This window comes from Mastacembelus armatus, chromosome 9 (genome assembly GCF_900324485.2).
Source record: "Mastacembelus armatus chromosome 9, fMasArm1.2, whole genome shotgun sequence".
Classification (NCBI taxonomy): domain Eukaryota; kingdom Metazoa; phylum Chordata; class Actinopteri; order Synbranchiformes; family Mastacembelidae; genus Mastacembelus; species Mastacembelus armatus.
Window position 1 is genome coordinate 4,400,003 of NC_046641.1, and position 18,539 is coordinate 4,418,541.

At 40.3% G+C, this 18,539-nt stretch overlaps 2 protein-coding genes across 7 annotated transcripts; both read right to left on the reverse strand.

The window, feature by feature from the left end:
• Positions 1–798: 798 nt before the first annotated feature.
• snrnp27 (small nuclear ribonucleoprotein 27 (U4/U6.U5)) lies at positions 799–5,394 on the reverse strand. Its single transcript, XM_026321134.2, has 6 exons — positions 5,224–5,394; positions 3,483–3,615; positions 2,569–2,684; positions 2,341–2,420; positions 1,422–1,486; positions 799–1,106 (listed from the first exon to the last, which is right to left on the reverse strand). Exons 1-6 carry the CDS (start codon positions 5,258–5,260, stop codon positions 1,052–1,054), a joined length of 486 nt encoding a protein of 161 aa, XP_026176919.1. The 5' UTR covers positions 5,261–5,394; the 3' UTR covers positions 799–1,051.
• A 579-nt stretch (positions 5,395–5,973) lies between these two features.
• Positions 5,974–18,067, reverse strand: add2 (adducin 2 (beta)). 6 transcript variants are annotated; one of them, XM_026321128.1, is made up of 15 exons: positions 17,899–18,067; positions 16,197–16,394; positions 15,564–15,705; positions 14,248–14,399; positions 13,270–13,350; positions 12,985–13,134; positions 12,623–12,766; positions 12,339–12,437; positions 11,676–11,852; positions 10,484–10,690; positions 9,538–9,654; positions 9,345–9,431; positions 9,114–9,240; positions 8,355–8,438; positions 5,974–7,348 (listed from the first exon to the last, which is right to left on the reverse strand). In XM_026321128.1, exons 2-15 carry the CDS (start codon positions 16,341–16,343, stop codon positions 7,092–7,094), a joined length of 1,971 nt encoding a protein of 656 aa, XP_026176913.1. In that variant the 5' UTR covers positions 16,344–16,394; positions 17,899–18,067; the 3' UTR covers positions 5,974–7,091. The 6 variants fall into 6 exon arrangements, with proteins under 6 accessions (XP_026176913.1, XP_026176912.1, XP_026176915.1 ...); XM_026321127.2 differs by having other exon boundaries at positions 10,442–10,690; positions 17,899–18,066; XM_026321132.2 differs by lacking the exon at positions 8,355–8,438 and adding an exon at positions 7,509–7,542 and having other exon boundaries at positions 7,193–7,351; positions 10,442–10,690; positions 17,899–18,066.
• Positions 18,068–18,539: the final 472 nt, after the last annotated feature.

Genomic DNA, 18,539 nt, shown 5'->3' on the forward strand with positions numbered 1-18,539 from the left:
CATCGCAAGTGGGCAGCGCAGACTGCCACTGAGGACCTTCTTCCGCCATTTTGGTTCTAATTCAGTTCAACAAGCCGCACTACATAGCACCGTAATGGAGGTCGTTTCTGCGCTGCACAGTCGCGTGCCGTGGTTGGGTGCTGCCTGATAAACTCGTCGTCCATTGGATGCAATGCCCACGAGCTACAGTGACAACGCCCGCTTCTGCCAGAACACACGCCCCTCTGCCATGCTGTTTCGCGGTGTATGGCGATGATTGGCTCCCGTGGTGTTGTTTGTCAGATTTCTTGAACGGGGATTGGCCAGATTCACATGTGTTCTTACTATTGGCCTCGTGGTTCACCTGTCCTGAAGCGTACGTCTGCGCATGTGCGCGCCTACTGCTTTCTGAAACACGGTAGCAATAAAAGACTGGTTAAACAGGAGACTGATGCCAATTTTAAAGCAGGGTAAACCCTGGACCGACACTAACGAGAACACAGAACGGGCTTGAGAGGTCTGACTTTTAGGATTTTATCTAATCTTTGGGAAACATGTGCATGTGACAGAAAAATAGACAAGCTACCTAAAAATACAAAACCAAGTAACATCTAAACACTCAGGCTGGTACAGCTGCAAAGCGTATTGTAACTGATTCTGTATTGATCATATTACACTCAGGCTGGTACAGCTGCAAAGCGTATTGTAACTGATTCTGTATTGATCATATTAATCAGTCTAAAAATGGTAAATATCATAAATACCAATTACAGACTCAAGAAACAAAATGTACTTAAAAAACAGTCAGGACTGCAACTATATTTTTAAAAATCTTTTATTTCAAAACAAACATCAAACACCTGAACAAACCAAAGCCTCATTCACTGCACCCATGTCCGGTCTTCTATCAGCACTGAGCTGTGACTCAGTGAAAGCACTATTATTTACATGTATGTGTTCTCCTATAAAAAGTAGAACTGTTGCATCACAAATTACAAATAACAGGGAACAGCACAATATCATCTATAGGGAGAACAAGTGAAACATCTATCAAAATGAGTTGTTGATACTTTCAAGCGATGAAGTCCAGTGGTCTGTTGAATCCACCTTTTCTGTTCATGTACTGTCTATAAAAATAAATATATAACAATACATTACATCACTGTTACCCTTGCAACACTTACAGATTACATCATCGAGCACCAATGGGAAAGCCAGAATCTCTGCTTAGAAACACCTGCAGAGGTGATTGGCTACAATAACAGTGGTTGATGCTGAGAGCGATCACTGTGAGGGGACTGAAAAGTTAACAGCTTAACTCAGCAACCTCACACAATTGCCAAAAGATCACTCTATAATAAAACATTTCCAAAAACGCTCAGCACTGTCAAGTACACCAGCTCGATACTATTAGAACATTAGTGTTTTGGTTGTTGACATACCTGTATTTTCGCTTCATGGTCACATTGACAGCATAAGCATTTACTGATCCTTCAGTTTTCTTGCCCTGTTGGAAAACAATGTTACTGCCTTCCACATCACATATAAAACATTTCAGTTCAAGTTATAAAGTGCCATTCATATTACAAGAAATGTAGTCTCTGCTTGACTTCTATCGCAGTTTTATCTATTAAACACTAGTTGTTACTACTTAGAAGCTGTTTAGCTCTTTGCAAACCCAGGCCTGTACTAAAAACTATAGCAAACATCCTACTGATAAGTGAAATGGATTGTGAAACTGCTATCCATTATCTATCATAGCTAATGTGTTGGTAAGTTTAAAAGTGTATTTAACAAACAAAAATAATGAAAATATTCGCAATGTCCAATATGAATTTTACAATATTAACAAGAGTCGTTCCATGATCAAAAGAGTGCCAAGACAAAGTAGCTAGCATTCCTTTTCAGTTCATGTGCATGCAGCTGCTTCACAGTAAACACCTTCGAGTTTGCTGCTACTCTGCAACTAGAATATATTTACTGTAAAGGAGTTAAAACATATGATATAAATGATATTTGGCATCAACCTGGCAGATCTATCTTGTTGTAGAGTACAAATGACCTTCATTAAACCTCTGACACAAAGAGAAACATGAGAATTCAAGGAGGTAGTTTACAAGTTATCCTTGTAAACAAAAAAAAGAAACAACTACTACATCATGCAGAACCTACTGGTTGTATGAATCATGGTTGCTGTTCACACTATTTCGTATCATATTGTCAATAAATTGGCACACTGAGCATGCTCACAGAATCAAATGTAAATTTGTACCTTTCTTCAGTTTAGCTGTAAAATGCAATAGACTATATGAAATAAACTGCGCCACCTTGTGGCTGCACAACATATGACATAGCTCTCACCTTGCTGGTGTCAAACGAAGAAAATCCCATCTGTTTCATCATCTCGATTTCCTCTTCTGTCTTGCCCTGCATGTCCTCCGCTGTAAAAAGATGATGGTATTGAATTTTGGGGCAGTGGGAGACATTTAATGTTGCACTTGAAACTTGCACTAAAATCTTAATTGTGGCCCTATTTATGTGGAAACACAACAGATATTAAATATCTGTTGAATATTACTGATCTTGTACCTGAAATCTGAATAGGCTTTGCAGGCTTTTCCTTAACCTCTTTGCGATCATCTTCACGTCTGTCTTTCTGTCTGACTGGAGAAAGGGAAGAGGAGCGATGACGTCTAGGAGGAGACCTGCAGAGGGAACATAAAGATGGCTGCAGGACGGGTTATCACGACTACTGAGGACAGACATATCTGCATCTTAAACTGAAAAATGCTTTCTTCAGTCATAGCACTATAAACACAGTAAAAAAACTGAAATACAGTGTTTTCAAGTTACAAGATACTAGATGATGTTTGAACTGGTGTTCTCAAGATACATGTTAAGTTGTCAGTGGTATGCAGTGATCATATTAATTTAATCTAAAATGTATAAGCTATGTTTATCTTCTACATTTCTTCACCTAAAATATAACTGGAAAACACTACTTGGAAAAGATCTGCTTATTAATAACATTGTTTAAGAACGTGTGATCAAATGTGACTTCAGAAGATGCCTTTCATGAGACATTATAAAGGCATTTGTGTTGTTGCCATAATTCTACAGGCTGGTCTTCTTTTTCTATATTCTATTTGGCTTGGGTTGTGTTGTGTTTCTGTTCACTGCCATGTTTGTGAGCTGTAAAAGTACAATCCAGTTAGTGGTCTGCTCATTCCCATTGGCTATTGTGGGTATTCTGTCAAGATGCAGCCAAATGTGGAATCATAGATATCAAACATGTTTGACATTTACAATTCAAGATCAGGGAGGCTGTGACACAAGGGGCAGTAAAAATCATTTACAACAAACATTTGAGGGTTATTTAGATGAATAGCGGCTATAAATGCCCCAACAGCTGTTGGAGGGGGGATGTCAAATCGAGCCTAAAATGGTCTTGCCAACCTAACAAAAAAAGCAGTAAGCAATACATAGGACTCTGAAAAACTCACCTTGAACGCCTCCTGTGAGGAGACCGTGAGCGACTTCTGCGCCTGTCTCTGTCACGATCTCGAGAACGAGAGCGATCCCTTTCTCTTCGCCTTCGCTCACGCTCCCGTGAAGTTGAGCGGGAACGTCTCCTCTCTGAAGCAAAGCCAACAAATGATCTTTTGCATCAACTGTAAACTGGGGAATGTTAAACAGGGCTTACTGACATCCACACACTGTGATATATTTCTATACACATGAGCAATTCAAAATATTTAGTCTTTTCTTTGTTGCACTCCTCTACAACCAGTTTTAAACATGTTAGGAATAAAGTTACAGGTCTTACATTGTCAAGATACATCTCCTTTATCCTGTACAAGCAATAACATAATAGCACACAATTGTTTGATGGGAAAGATAAGCCTTTGATCTCAACCTATGCACATTCAAAAACCTTTAATATTTGGTCAGGATTAAAATCACTAAACTGTGATGTTACTCAGCAGTCTCAAAGAGCAAAGAGGGACACACATACATGGTTTCCTGAGACTGATCTAAATCTCTGATACGTCACTAAAAAACTGCAGGAGCCAAATAGGTTACGGTCTTCAGATGTAAATCAATTCTACTTACATTTAGTGACACATGAGTTACAACCAGTTAAAGAACTCCACAAATGAGGTCTTTAATTATACTGAACAGCCAAGTTGATGATGTATGAAAGCGTCCTGTTTATATTTTAACAGGTTATCAGAGGAAACAAATGAGTAAACTAAATTCTAGCTTTTCTGCTTGCATTTTAAAAACTAAATTTAAGTGTTTTTTAAATTACTTTTGTTTTCTTTATGGTTATTATTTTTGCGTGTAGATTTGGCAAAGTACCGTTTGATGCTCGCAGCAAAAGAAGAGGTATTATAAATGTTTTCTTCATGAGACAAATCAAGACTGCCAGATTTCACGCTGTGCTGCGCTGAAGGGGGTGTTTCTGCCGACGTCATATCGATTTCCAAAATAAAAGTTCGACAGTTTTTTTTGTTTTTTTTTATCGTGTCCTGATATCTCAGACACACACACACACACACAGAACTACCTCAGGTTATTTCCATTCATAATGTAAAACAGGCGGCGAACACATCTTGAAATTGTGTAGAAACGCATAGTTTTGATTTTCTTAGATTATGTTTAAAGTGTTAACTCAAGAAACAATAGCTTGCTATTGTCTTAATGGCTTAAGACATATTTAACTTCAGATAGTCGCGGCCTTGCTAAAATGTTTGCATTTTCACTGGTACATTGGGTAATTTTCCAGTGCTTGTCCAGTGTTACACCAGTGTGTGTGATTGTGTGTATGAAGAATACATGGAGGTCTACACAGTCCTGGAAAGATCTGTCAGTCTCCATACACCTACCACAAACAGAGTTGCCGCGATACATCCAGTATGTTATAGCTTCTTAAACCGTGTTATCCTAACAGATGTGTGTTATTGTAAGTTGTCAATGACATTGGTCTGATGAATAACTAAGCTAACGATGCCGTTACAGCAATAACGTTGTTACACTGAGAAACGTCAATCTTTTTAGGTGTAAATAAATAAATAAATGCCAGCTATAGTAATCATTTCTCCAATGCGTATTTAGCATATCATTTTGTAAACGAAAAGAAAACGACACAAAGTGGGCTAGCAAACTAGCAAATAGCTAATGCCTAACTTTAGGTAGTGCTGTCGTCTGCTAAGCTAACGTTAGCTTCTTTCAGGTTCTTACCTCGTCTTGGAGGAGTTCGACTCCTGCTCCGACCCATTTTTCTATCAGATGTTGGCCTCGTAATCCAGTGTAGTAACAACTAAACAATATGTAGTGAAAAATATTAACAACCCGGTCTACAGCTCAGCAAATGTAATGGCCGCTAAACGACTGTAGTCTTCTTTGCTTGGTATAGGAACATCCGGTGACCTTTCTAAATAAGAGCGCCCTCTACCGAGCGGGAGGTATTTTTTCGTCTGTTTCATAGCAGTGGGCCCCTGCAGACCACAGTTTGGATTATATGGATGTAGTCATACATCCCCTCATACCACTACATCAGTGGGATCTGTTAAGGAGGCTGTTGCCCGTAGGTATGCCATAGTGATGGCACATTGATCTGACACATTAAATCCAGACATCAGGTAATAATGGATATTTGAAATATTTCTATTTTTACTTGAAATTTTACTTTTATAATAAACTATAAATTAATATCAAAAGACCTCATTAGGATATTCAGATAATTTTTCACACAAATAAAATGGATTATGTCTAATGTCCACAGCACCACCAAAAGCACCACCAAAAAGTTTAGGCCACACAAATTTGATTGCAGAAGACCAAGCTGGTCTTCTGCAATCAAATTTGTGTGGCCTAAACCTTTTTTAGACAGTAGGGCTATTTTTATACGCAGTGACAAGGAATTAATTCAGGAGATAAGTGAAAGAAAGGCATGATAATCCAGCAGAGACAGACAACACAAACTTGACCTTCATTTGATTTTAAATCAAACTTGATCTTTAATGACTGATACATGGTAACCTTGCAACACTCACTTACACGTTCTAATATAAAATAAATTTAAACCATGAGCAAACATCACACATCAGCATTTTGATAACAGCTACTGGTTTGAACAAAAATAATCACAACTGTTAGGAGGTATTTTGCACACATACATTAAAAGAAAATGAGAAATGTGGAATGTTTTGTACCTTCAATATCTTCTGTTACTGGGTTTCAAACTGCTGACAAGCAACAAATTCTTTATGCTTTATCCTTTTTTCATATTAGTGGCATTTATAGTGGCTTGTCTTTTGTTATGAGCCAGTATATTTCTCCCTGCTTTTCTTTTGCCTTGTTCATCCCTGCTGTAATAATGTCAATGGGCTGATAGATTTACACAAAACCAGCATTCAGAGGAGCACAATCAGTAGCTATCAGTATATTACTATGCACCTGTGCTCACATAGTGTATCTGCAACATCTATCAGATAATTAGAACCAAATCATGACTAGAAGACGCCTATGATGATGAACAAATGCATACTAGAATGTCAATACACATATTTCAAGTGCCTATAAATGGACAAGAGATGCATAATTCATGGGGAACTACATTTCCACTGTGTCTTATAAAGTTGTGGATACAAAAAGAAACTATTTCTGAGTGGTAAGTGCACAGGATCACACTGGTAATCCCAGACTGCAAAAGAAACATGTTGAATGCCCTATACAGTGAAGTTAAGTAATGGGTTGATAGCACAGCAGGTGAAAATAAGATGCAGGTAATACAGGGACTGTGTGTGTGAAACACAAATTAGTGCGTCAAAATGTTGGGTTGTATCCGACCTGGGTCAAATAGCATGTGAAAATAATTATCAGTGTTTCTACAACCTTCTTGAGATGAATCACCACATAGATCAAATCAGTGAGGAGCAGTGTTACAGTAAAATATTTGGAAGTTGATTTAGTACAATGTCTGTGAATTGACATCTTAATTGACAGCTTGAATGGATCTGATGTGGTTAACTCCATCTGCTACCCCGTCATACACTAAGAAGTATTTCACAATAGCATTTCACCGAGGCCTTGTGTGTCTGGGCCCTTCAGGTCTCTGCTTTCTCCTTCTGCTTCTTGCTCTTTTTCAGGAATGATGGAGGTTTGAACTTCTTTTTCTTCTTGGACGGGGACTTGGAGGGTGACCCCTCGGGGGTGCCACCTTGTGGTTTGGCAGGCAGAGTAGCAGGGTGGGAGGAGGTGTCATTGGTTGAAAGAGCCTTCATTCCTTTCTCCAGTTCCTCTGTCATCTGCTTTTCCTCCTCGCCTCCATTCTGTATGGCCGAAGAGTCAGTCTTGCCCTCTTCTGCTTCCAGTATTGTTTTAAAAAGAAAGAAGTTTCAGACTTGATTAAAAGCCGTAAGTGGGGTGGAGCTGCAAAGCCACATGCTAGACATGCTGTGGCATACATATGAACATGTATGCTTAATGAGATGTGGGTTGTCATACTGTTTCCCTGTACTTACTAGTGAGACAAGACCAAAGCACCAGAAGTGTGTTCTATGAATCAATGTGGAGTAACACAGGAAATGACAGACAGGCAGGCAGCCAGACAGACAAGCAGAGATACAGAGTAAAACAGATACAGTGGGTACAAAGACAGGTGTTTCTCATACAAAAGGCTGAAATGTAGCAAATGAATGGTATATCAGATAGTCAAAAAATCAAAATGCATACATCAAAACAACACACCTGATGTCCACACATCAGCAAAACGTGAAATCCCATGTTACTCCTCATCATATCTAACAGTCATCAGTGGGAGCCCCGCAGGTAAGTTAGCTTACTTTCCAATTCTCAAGATTCTCACAGCTCACTGTTAGTACCATTCATCTCTGTTGTATTGGATGGAGTGAAATACCTCAGACATGCATATATTTCAAAATCAGGGCACATAAAATGTATGCAGTCTATTTTTTGTGAATTTTGTTTAAGTTTTGTACGACATAGCATCAAGTCTTCTTTATCCGATACTGTATTGTTCAGTGCCTTTCAATACTGCCTTTGAGTACATGTAAGATCACCAATCACTCTTACATGTACATTTTATTGGGAAAATTATATTTGCATTAAAAGACTCCCCAATCAGTTTCTTCCTATGAGCAGTGTGGTCCTATATGAACGCTCAACTTTGTAGTTCGGAGCTGGTATTACTGCATATGAGGAGTAACACAGTTGAGTTTTTGTAGAATGAAAAGAAAGAGGCAAAAGCTGCACTAAGCCACATATGAATTCATGTAAGACTTGGAGAAGACTTCTGGTCAGGCAGCAAGGCAAGCAGGGCTGATGGTCAGTGCTCTGCCATGCCTCACCTGAGAGAGGAGGCTGGCTGGGTGGAGGGCCCTTTGTGGGGGAGGTAGCAGGAGGGGACTCCTTATCATTTTCCACCTCCTCCCCTGCTCACACAAACACACATACAGTGTCGCAGTGAGGGACAGTGAGAGCCCAGCTGTGCAGGAAGTTAGGGTTTGTGAAGCAAAGAGAACTAAACACAGTTTTCCACAAGAGTCAGAAGTGAAACCAAGTTTGCTTAGGGATGCTGTGTGTAGCATTTTAACTTTGATAAATTCATGACCATAAAGTAGAAAACTGACCAGTGTTTCTACTAAGTTAGATGCAACAAACCTACTTTACAACACAAAATGAAGGTAAATGAAAAACAGCAGAGCTAATGATTTTTTACATTTTCATCCAGTAACAGATGCTGGAATCCATGAAAACCTGGTAGAAATTTTAAAATGAAAATTTAAAATGCTACACACAGCACTGTTATGATGGTTAGAAGAAAGTGCACCATGCTTTACTGGTGAAACTGAAAGTTGGCATGTTAATTTGGATTTACTACACTATATAACTATAAAGTATGCAGGCAAGCTACGGAGTGCCATGATCAAGAAACGACGGTAAAGGATTATCTGATGAGTCAAATTCAATAAGTGATACTGTTAAATAGTTTAAATGCATGAAATATTAATACACTTATTACGCTTTATGCTTTTCCCTTAACCCCCAGTCAAGTTGGTAAAAAAAGGTTTATCTTTAGCTAGCTCCTTTTTCTGAATTAAATGTACCATTGGTCCCTCCATCCTGTTTCCTCTGCACCTCCTTGCGGTACTCCTCCAGCTCCTGGTCCGTCAACTGGTTGAAGGGGTTAGGAGGCTCTGGCTCTGGTGGGACTTTGGGTGGGCTTACTGGAGACTAATAGTCAAGAAGAGACACAAAATCAAAACTTTTTAACTCTGCAGTTCAAGAGGAGGACTGGACGGGAAACGAGACAACAGCTTAACAGGCAGAGAGTCTACCGGAGGACTGTCCTCTGTTATGACGCTGGCGAGCACTTGAGACTGTGGCCCTGCTGTCTTCATGTCCTGTCGATTCTGCTGTCGGATCTGAAAAAAAGAAATGACTAAACAGTGTTTGACTCATGACATTGTGCGGAAGACAGGGATAGGAATTGTGTGAGTGAGAAAGTGGTAGAAAGCAAGAAAAAATGACCTTGTTTCGTGTCTCAATCACCTCTTGAGGGTTGGTGAAAAGAGGCACAAACTGGTTGGGGTTCTCTATTTTGATGGAAGTGCTGCCAGCTTGCGTCACCTCTTCTGTCTTCAACCACTAACAATATAACGGAATCAGCAGGGGAGAGGAAACCAATATCAAAACAATATCTATAATCCACTTAAAAATGTGTCCAACATGTGAAGGATCCTGCCTTTCTTATTTAGTCTGACATGAACTTAGAAGGAACACAACAATTTCTTTCTTTTTTCTTAAAAAAAAAAAAATCAGTTTTTCTAAAGGGGGTGTATGAATATGGATCATATTTTGCCAGTAGAGGGCACACTGCACTGCAGTAGTCCTTTCTGAACAGTGGCGTTCCCCTGCAATGCAGAAAAGAGGAGCAATGAAAGGATGGGAGGGACAGGAGGAGAGACAACAGAGAGGAAGAGCCAGGCTCCTCCCACTGATGTAACGCAACCAATACCGTACTGTTTTAGTCTCTTAAGGACTCATCGGTTCAGCTCTGCTCCATCTTTCCTCTAAGGCACAAAGAAATAATAACAAAGGCTCTACATCAGCCTCCACATGAACAAATAGGAAAACTGTTTATTTTGGATATAGAAATACTCTTGGAAGGATGTATATCAAATATAAGCTCTTCTACCAGAGAGGTGGTAAATTATTCTGTTACTGTGCCTGTCTCCTCCTTGCACCAGTCATGTTAAAATGCGCTTCAACTCTCAGCAACTTTCAAGCCTTTTCTTCCTTCATTCTGTTATTTTTTTATACTGTATGTAGCAGATTCATTTTTTATGCATGTCCTGTTCTACAACTTCATCTGCTAAGCTCCTGTGATGTGATGTGTTCAATAAATCAAAAGTCAGGACTTCATGAAGCTCACAGTGGTGCGCTGGTGTCCTGGGCTGGCTTGCTCCTGGCTCACTTTTTGGTAGGTGTTGGGAGTGTTGAGCCATCGGGTCCTCTCCTGCTGCTGGCGCTGGACAAACGGGTGCTGCCTCAGAGCCGGGTGTACTCCGTCGTCATCAAAATGGTGGAAGGCTGTGACTGTCGCAGGCACCTCAACCTCCCTCCGCGTCCGTGATCGCTCCAGCAGCACAGGGAAGCGGTAGGCGTAGCCGGTACGGTAGCCCTGGAAAACAACAGAAGGAGGAGGTTTTAGGGTGTAAACAACATCGTCTCACTCCCTGGTGGACTGAAAATAGTCACTTTTCTCCCAGTCTGCTACAGCACACTTCAGCTGCACTGTGATGTGATGCTGTAAGGACATGCATTTCCACTGCAATCTCTCAGCAACAATTGATTCATGATTTTATGATGGTGTTTTACCTCAAACAAGCTGAATCATTACACTTAACAAATTTCTGTGATTAATCAAGCAGCTGCAGTAAAAGCAGCTGCTCGAAAGCAGCACTATATTCAGCTTTCAGTTGTAGCTTTTGTATAATGTATATAATGTACAGTTTCTGTGGTTTGTACTCTCACCTGAACCGCTGACATAATCAAAATGCATTTGCTGTTCTTGCTGCTACACACTGAACATTTCATGCTGCTACTTTACACTAAAAGCTTTCCATCAGCAAACCACAGGAAGGCTTTTAGGCTTTTATTGTGAAGCAGCTACAGGAAATGCAGCATTCACACAACATAGACTAGATTACAGAGATAGGAAGGATGGCTGCAAGACTGAAAAGTTGGTCGTTCAAGGATTATAAATATTGTGCAGTTGTAGTCTAACACTATATAGACAAAATGTAGTATTAATTAATACAAATGACTTAAGCAGATGTAAGGCATTAGTATTTGTTGCTCTTGCTCTTCCTTCATAGTTGATTCAGTCATAGTTGGATGAATGTTGACATGAACTGGTACATTTGAAATTTGTACAATTGTAAAGATGGTGACTTCTATATGACATGAATGTGGCATCAGCATCTAACTCCGAATGTTTAATTAATGTTCAATAAAAAATTGGTGAGCTGAATAGATGAGCAGCTCACAGACTTAACGGTCTGTGAATCAGCAAACACATCATGGTAAAAAATGGCTTTTAGTGTACCTAAAAATATTCCTTCGCCTTCAGTCAGCTATGTCTCTTCAGTGTAACTGCTGCCTACCAAGTTATCCAAAGTTCTCATGAGAGCTTCAAACTCATGCTCCCCAATGCGGCTCTTGTGCAAGGGCCCAAAGGTGGAGCCAGCCCAGCCCACAGTGCCAGCCGTATTGGGTTTATGGGCAGTCCGGTCCAAGAGAATCAGGTTGTGTTGTCCACCAGCAGAGCACAAAGCTGATACCTGAAAGAAAAACAGATTTGAAACAAACCACAACTTCTCTTGTGGCCTTTCCTTTTTATTCAGGAAAAAATACTGAGTTCATTTCCTGTTTCCTGTTTGCACACACATTTAAATTCATGCTAATATGATGTTATGTTCAAAATTGTATAACACCTGTACAGCTCAGAAGAGTTGATGATCTTACATATCTGATTTCCTACAGGCCATTGTTGGTCCTGTAGGATTACTGCAGAGTCTTTCTGGCGATACTCCTGTAGTGTTTTGTGCTGCAGTACAGACCTGCAGGCTGAATTGCAGTGAAAGCGTACGAATAAAGGGCAACTGCTCAACTGTAACGTCGGTGCATCTGTATTATGTACACATACCAGCCCGTGCTCCCACTCACACAACACCCACACCCATGCAGGAGCAGCACTTTGTCTCTCCCTGTCAGCTGTTAGTGTGCGCGTGTGTGTGCTTGCGTGTGTGTCTGTGAGTGTGTAGTACCTGGATTTGGCAGGCAGCCTGGATGTGGTAGATGGTGTAGAAGGCCTCCTCCACAGACTCTCCCAAAGCCACAATGCCATGATTCCTCAGCACTAGAACCTAGTATGAATATAAAATGACAATTAATACTAAAAAAAACAATTCATGAGCTAATTAATCCACTGTAAGGCCACATCACTCTATGTCCCCTCTCTGTACATTCCTAAAGCTGAAATAACTCTGCTGAATCAGGCAATGATATGCAGGCAGCACATTAATGGTTCTGTCTCCTGAGGTGAGCTCACCTTGCAGGTGGGTCCCAAACTCTTCTGCAGCTCCACTCTATCCTCCTCCTCCTCCATGACTCCATTGTAGTCATAGTAGGCCACGTCACCAACCAGCAGAGCTTCATGGGACAACGGCAGGATGCCGCACTTCATAGCTGAAACCTGGATAAAGTTAGGTATCAGTCGCGGCAGCAAAGGGCATCATTTTTACCACGGGCTAGGTCACATTGTGCTTTACAAACAAATCCACTCTGGACAATGGTGTGATGTTTCTAGAACTGTGACCAGCAGAAGTATAATGTTGTCTCCTCTAAACAAGACCAGACAGAGCTGTGAACTAATTCCATCCTGCACATTGACATCAGTCCAGGCTGACTCACCGCAGCCGTGGCCGGTGTGTGGAGATGAAGCAGACAGCGAACATCTGGCCGGGCTGAGTAGATTGCTGAGTGCAGGCTGAACTTCTCTGTGTCCACACCCAGGTTGGTGCTGCCCTTCTCCACCACCTCACCCAGGATATTGACCTTTACCTGTGAAACCACCCAGCACCAAAGATATGCTATTTACTAAACATATCATCATGTCTGTTTCTGAAAAGCTGAAAGCCAAAGGGACCAAGACACACGTGTCCAACCTTTATCTTGACTGTAACTAGTCTTACTCACCAGACTGGATCCAGTCACTTCACTGTAAGCCAGACCGTCTGGAAGCACCAGGAAGTGCTCCTGTTCTTTACTGACACGCAGCTGAAAAGGAGGTAGAGCAACAGATGAAAACAGATGACAGGACTAACACAACAGCTTCAACAAACTCTGAAGACAACTCTGAACTATGAGTTGACTAATCTTGACTAAACTTAGAGGTTTCTATTTCAGATCAGCTGATCAGTCAACTCTGGTTATGTCCAGTTAAAAGTGTAAGTGATGAATGAAAAAAGTCGTCATCGGTGGAGCTCCAATACTACGGCGCACCATGACGACAGGTCAATAAAGGAGTCACCATTTCAATTCAGTGTAGCCAGAAATATTATTATTGTGATGTTATTGTATGACATATATCGTCTTAAAAAACATAGCAAGAGCATTCAAGCAACCTGACCTGGAGTGAAGACCAGAGTTATTAGATTAACACAGTGTATCCACATATTCATTATTTAGAAGATTTGAATTTTCTTAAAGGATCATAAAGTCTTTGTTACATTAAATATATTAAAAATATATTTATTGAACTGTAACCTACTGGGGACAAAGTGCTGCTGGCAGCAGCAGATGAATTCAACAGATAACCTATGTTTATTTATAGCCCTGTATGTGTAACCTCGACCCAGTGACACCCAAATCATTTTGGTGATTTTCAGACATAATACAATTGTCTAACTAGTATCCGATAAGATTTGTATCTTCTTCTCCTGATGTAACCTTCTGCAAATTAATGCACACTGATGCTGACTGTATAAACAGTTTGTCACACTGCTCCTTCAGTCTGGGCGGGACGAGACACAGAGTTAGGTTCACAGAGAAGAGTTAGTTGCAGTTAAGGGAGTTTTCACTAAACCCACTTTCTACATATTCTCATACTCAGTATTCACTACTTATGTTGATGACAAGTTTGGGAATATAATTTGTTTAAAGAGCAAAACTAACAGTGAGGCAGGTGTGGCTGATCTGAGCCCAGCCGTAGAGGTCGAACAAGCGGTGGGTGCTGGCCAACTTGCAACGCATCAGCCTCTCCCCTTTCACCATGCTGCCAGGCTCCCAGCCGTGCAGGTCATTGATGGGTGTCACCATCATCATGTCTGTGTGGAGGGAGGGAGAAAAGCAGACAGAGTGTGCAGTAAAGATAACAGGCTGCAGACAACAAAGGTAGAGCAGTAGGTTGATTTGTTCTTTTAAATGTACCCACTTAAAGATATGGAAGATGGCAGTGATGGATAACGTGCTATTTATGTCACTTAAGAATATTATTTTTATCATTGCTTTGAGCATACATGTTCTTTTATGATATTCTTATTTATTATATTCTTTTAATTTGCAATAGGTTTGAGAAAGTGTTTTTTAGAGCATATCTAAATAAGTAGTTATATCCTCCATTATCTTCAGTAACACCTTTGATCATAATTTGCAAATTTGCAAGTGACTACTATATATACACCACAGAGGTTGTGTTAATATTAAACTAATTTTCAGCAGCACAGTAGGATCTCCAGGTACCACCACCAGCTCCCACACTGGGTTGCTCGTGGGCAGATCAATCTGTCAGCCCAGCTTCGTTTTTACTGCTGTTTTCACTGTCAACGTCATTTGAGTTCATAAGTAAAGTGCATCAGTGCTGGAGCTGCCTGCCCATGGGGCTCTGCACTGCCTGGAGGGTTTCACCTACTTCTCCCTGAAAATGAATGGGAGCTGGTGTCTATTCTCAGCTCACAGCATTCAGTGGACTTCTAGCCTTAGGTGTGTCAGTCAGCTCTGTCCACTGGAAGGTATGAACAACCGTTTGAATACTTATACTGTATCATTTAAAGTGTATTAAATTGATATTTACTTTATTTCTTTTATTCCTTGTTTTAACAGAAAACACTTTGTAACTATGTTTCAAATAAAATTATTTTTGCTTTTAGTTTCAACATCAAACATTATTGTGTTGGATAGAAACAATGAAAGATTGCTAGTCTATCAGGAACTAAAACAGCCAGGCTAACAGCAAAACACTTAGTCCTTGTATATACAGTACTAGCAGATAACAGCAGTATTAAAAAAGCGGCATGAGCTCACCGGAGCTATAGTGAAGTAACCTCGGAAAACATCCACTGGGCAGTGGACAGTCAGAACCAAATTTAATAATGACTTAAACACATAATAATCATTTAGTATATTAAAGGAGAACTTCCCAATTTTACAGTTGAAAGCCTGTTTAATGGTCTTTTTAAAAGAAGGGTTCATCAAAGGTTTTGTGCACATACTGGAAGGGGAGACTGGCAAGGCGGCTGGGGAGCCATGTGAGGCCATGAAGTCAGCAAGCTGTCTCAGTGCCCATAGGTTGGATGAACTGCCACCCTTCTTCATCTGCTCCTGGATCAGCACATCCAGCTCCTCCCTAAATGACTACACATACACACACACACACGCACGCACAAATATATAGACCAGATAATATATTAAAAAAATCGATGATCATTTTAAAATGATAGCAGCTCTGAGCACATGTGCGGATTACTAAAGACTCCTACACTACAGAGGTGAGAGAGTAAAGACATTTGATTGAGTCAGCCGCTCGCCATCATTTCTTTCACTTCACGCTCACACTCTCCATTTCACACACATAACTTCATCAGCATCATGCAGCTTCACCATCCCTTCAGAGGCTCCGTGCAGAAACACATATGCAGAAACACACAGTTATGTACTCCAAGTGTCATGACTGTGTGACAGTGTATGTCAAGTCCAGCACTGACTTTAGTCCAAGCTGTTGAGTGACATAAGCAAACAGATTTGTTCTAATGTGGGGACATGGTGGAGAGGAGACAGACAGAGACACAAAAAGAAAAAAGACAAGGACAAGTAATCCTGCAGACACAGACACACAGCCCTCTCACCGGACTCTGAAGGAGGCTGGAAATGCGTTTCTTATGCTGGGGTCCAGAGCCAGGTGTGGAATGCTGAGGTGACTGGAGGCCTTCGAGGACTCCATCACTGGGGCTTCGCTGCACCGGGGTGCCCTTAGGAGTGGGAGACTTGCTCATCTTCTACTGTTTTGTAGTGGGTCCCTTACAACCAAGTGTGGGTGCAGTGCACTGTAAATGATATGATAAATGCTTCTTAAATAGCACTTAAACACATCAGTGTTTACAAACTGCTGTGATAAACAGTATCAAAAACTAGAGTCATGTGAATGCATACCAAAACTAGGTGCTGGTGGCAAGAGCTGGATGAGAACATCAATACCACTCTTGTATATGTCCATTAAATATGGACACAGGATCTTGTTAGCTTAGCTCAGCAGGAAGATAAGCAGAAATCAACATACCAGTCCTCCTAAAGCTCCATAATATATATCTTATTATATATCTTATCTCATTGGCTTGATTTATACAGAACTGGAAAAGTAAAAGCTGCAGTTTTGAGAGGGGGGTCATGTACCAGACTATTTACCTGGAGCTTTTTAGAAACTCTTACGGTTAGTTATCAAATGGCTGCTTCCCCTCATTTCCAGTTCTTACACTAAGTTAAGCTGTTGACTGTAGCCTCATGCTAATTGTACAGACATGACAGTGTTTTCAACTTGCCTTTAAAAAATTAACAATGGTTCTAGTTATTATATATCCACTTTATTTTTACTATTATATTATTATATAACTGACATCAAGATTTTTCTCCCAACTGATATTCAAGTTTATAATTCATCCATCCATCCATTCTCTATACCACAGAGTCCAATTCTGGATCATGGTGTGTTGGAGCCAATCCCAGCTGATATTGGGCAACAGAAGCTACACTTCAAGTACATGCATCAAACAAAATGCCAGGTATAGGTAAATTGAAGCCATTATTTCACCCAATTTTGGATACTTAATCTTCCATGTCATCCACATACAGTGCAGTTTTGTGTTTAAATCCAGTGGTGGTAAGATACCAATAAGAAACAAAACATAAGTCCGAAGATATTGTCAACTAAGCTTGAGAAAAGTCTGGAGATCAGTCTTTAAAAGCAGTTTCAGTGGTTTTACTTCACCACTTCTTGTTGACACTTAGTATGAAATGAATCTAATTGAGATAAATGTGCAGCACAGTGACGACACAGCAATTATCACTTAGAGATTAAAGAAGGACAATAATCAGTTTAAATGCAAGTCTAAGAAACTGGGATATAAAAGAACTCACACCAGTCATATGATCCTGAGGCAGCACCCACAATCATCCCTTTTCAGAAGAAAAGACATTACCGATAAAGGTTAATCTAAGAAATGTGTTTAAATGGGATAGGACTGAAAATAAAATTGTAATCCTCTTCAGTCTACAATTTCAAGAATCGACAAGAGCTCTGCTTTAAGATACAGAGATGCACGTCAGCACAGAGGGAAGTAAAAACCCCTTAAGAGATCAGACACAGATGATATACACTGAAATAATTTTCAATCAATACTCTCACATATATACAAAATGTACCACAGTAAGAAGGTAATTTCTTTATGAAAAGTGAGTCCCTTGTTAGCAAGAACAAAATGAATATATTAGATAGCACTTTAATCCTTAATTCCCTTTGATTTTCAAAAGGCAGCATTAAGTTGAAACACCTACCCTCACATTAAGGATTCTGTATTCCTCATGGCAACGGCTGGTGGAAGTGCGGAGCTACAGAAAAATGCAGCATTAGCATAAGAGCTCACATGTAGACAGCAGCATCAGAACCACTAAAAGGAAGTTAGTTGGTGATACGTCTCGGTAATTGGAGAAAGAGTAAAGAATTACTGTAGGGATTTTCAGAAAAGAGCTGGCCACTCCCCAAATGAAACCTACTCAACTAACTCTCACGCACACACACACAGACACACACTGCTGCAGGGAGCAGATAAGGTCCCAAACACACCACACCCTCCCTCCTGTGCCACAACAACTGACTCAATTACTTATGTACTTGATTAGCTGCATTACTGCAACATAAATAATTCTGCATCCCTAATGACTTGCTCCAGGACGAGCTTAATATTCTCACTCCAAAGGCACAAGAGAAAGTTACATCAGAAACAGGTGCATTACCAAATCTCATTGCACTGCACACAGGAAACCGACAGATGACTAAGCCTTTAATGGAGTTTCTGGATAAACTGTACACTTTAACCCAATAACATCAAGCTTTCTGGGATCAGAAGCACTGAAACATTATATCAGCTATTCAAAAACTTCAGTAGTGCTCTAAATCACTGCTGAGCTTCCCTAAA

What these genes read in the sequence shown, in the direction of transcription:
- add2 (XM_026321127.2), bottom strand. Translation starts at nt 16,343, where the DNA reads ATGAGCAAGTCTCCCACTCCTAAGGGCACCCCGGTGCAGCGAAGCCCC. An exon ending in TCAGCCACACCTGCCTCACT is followed by an intron (nt 13,351 to 14,247) that starts GTTAGTTTTGCT and finishes CCTCCTTTTCAG; the next exon opens with CTGCGTGTCAGTAAAGAACA. An exon ending in TGAGAACTTTGGATAACTTG is followed by an intron (nt 10,691 to 11,675) that starts GTAGGCAGCAGT and finishes GTTGTTTTCCAG; the next exon opens with GGCTACCGTACCGGCTACGC.
- snrnp27 (XM_026321134.2), bottom strand. Translation starts at nt 5,260, where the DNA reads ATGGGTCGGAGCAGGAGTCGAACTCCTCCAAGACGAG. An exon ending in TCGAACTCCTCCAAGACGAG is followed by an intron (nt 3,616 to 5,223) that starts GTAAGAACCTGA and finishes GCTTTGCTTCAG; the next exon opens with AGAGGAGACGTTCCCGCTCA. An exon ending in CTTCGTTTGACACCAGCAAG is followed by an intron (nt 1,487 to 2,340) that starts GTGAGAGCTATG and finishes GTTTTCCAACAG; the next exon opens with GGCAAGAAAACTGAAGGATC.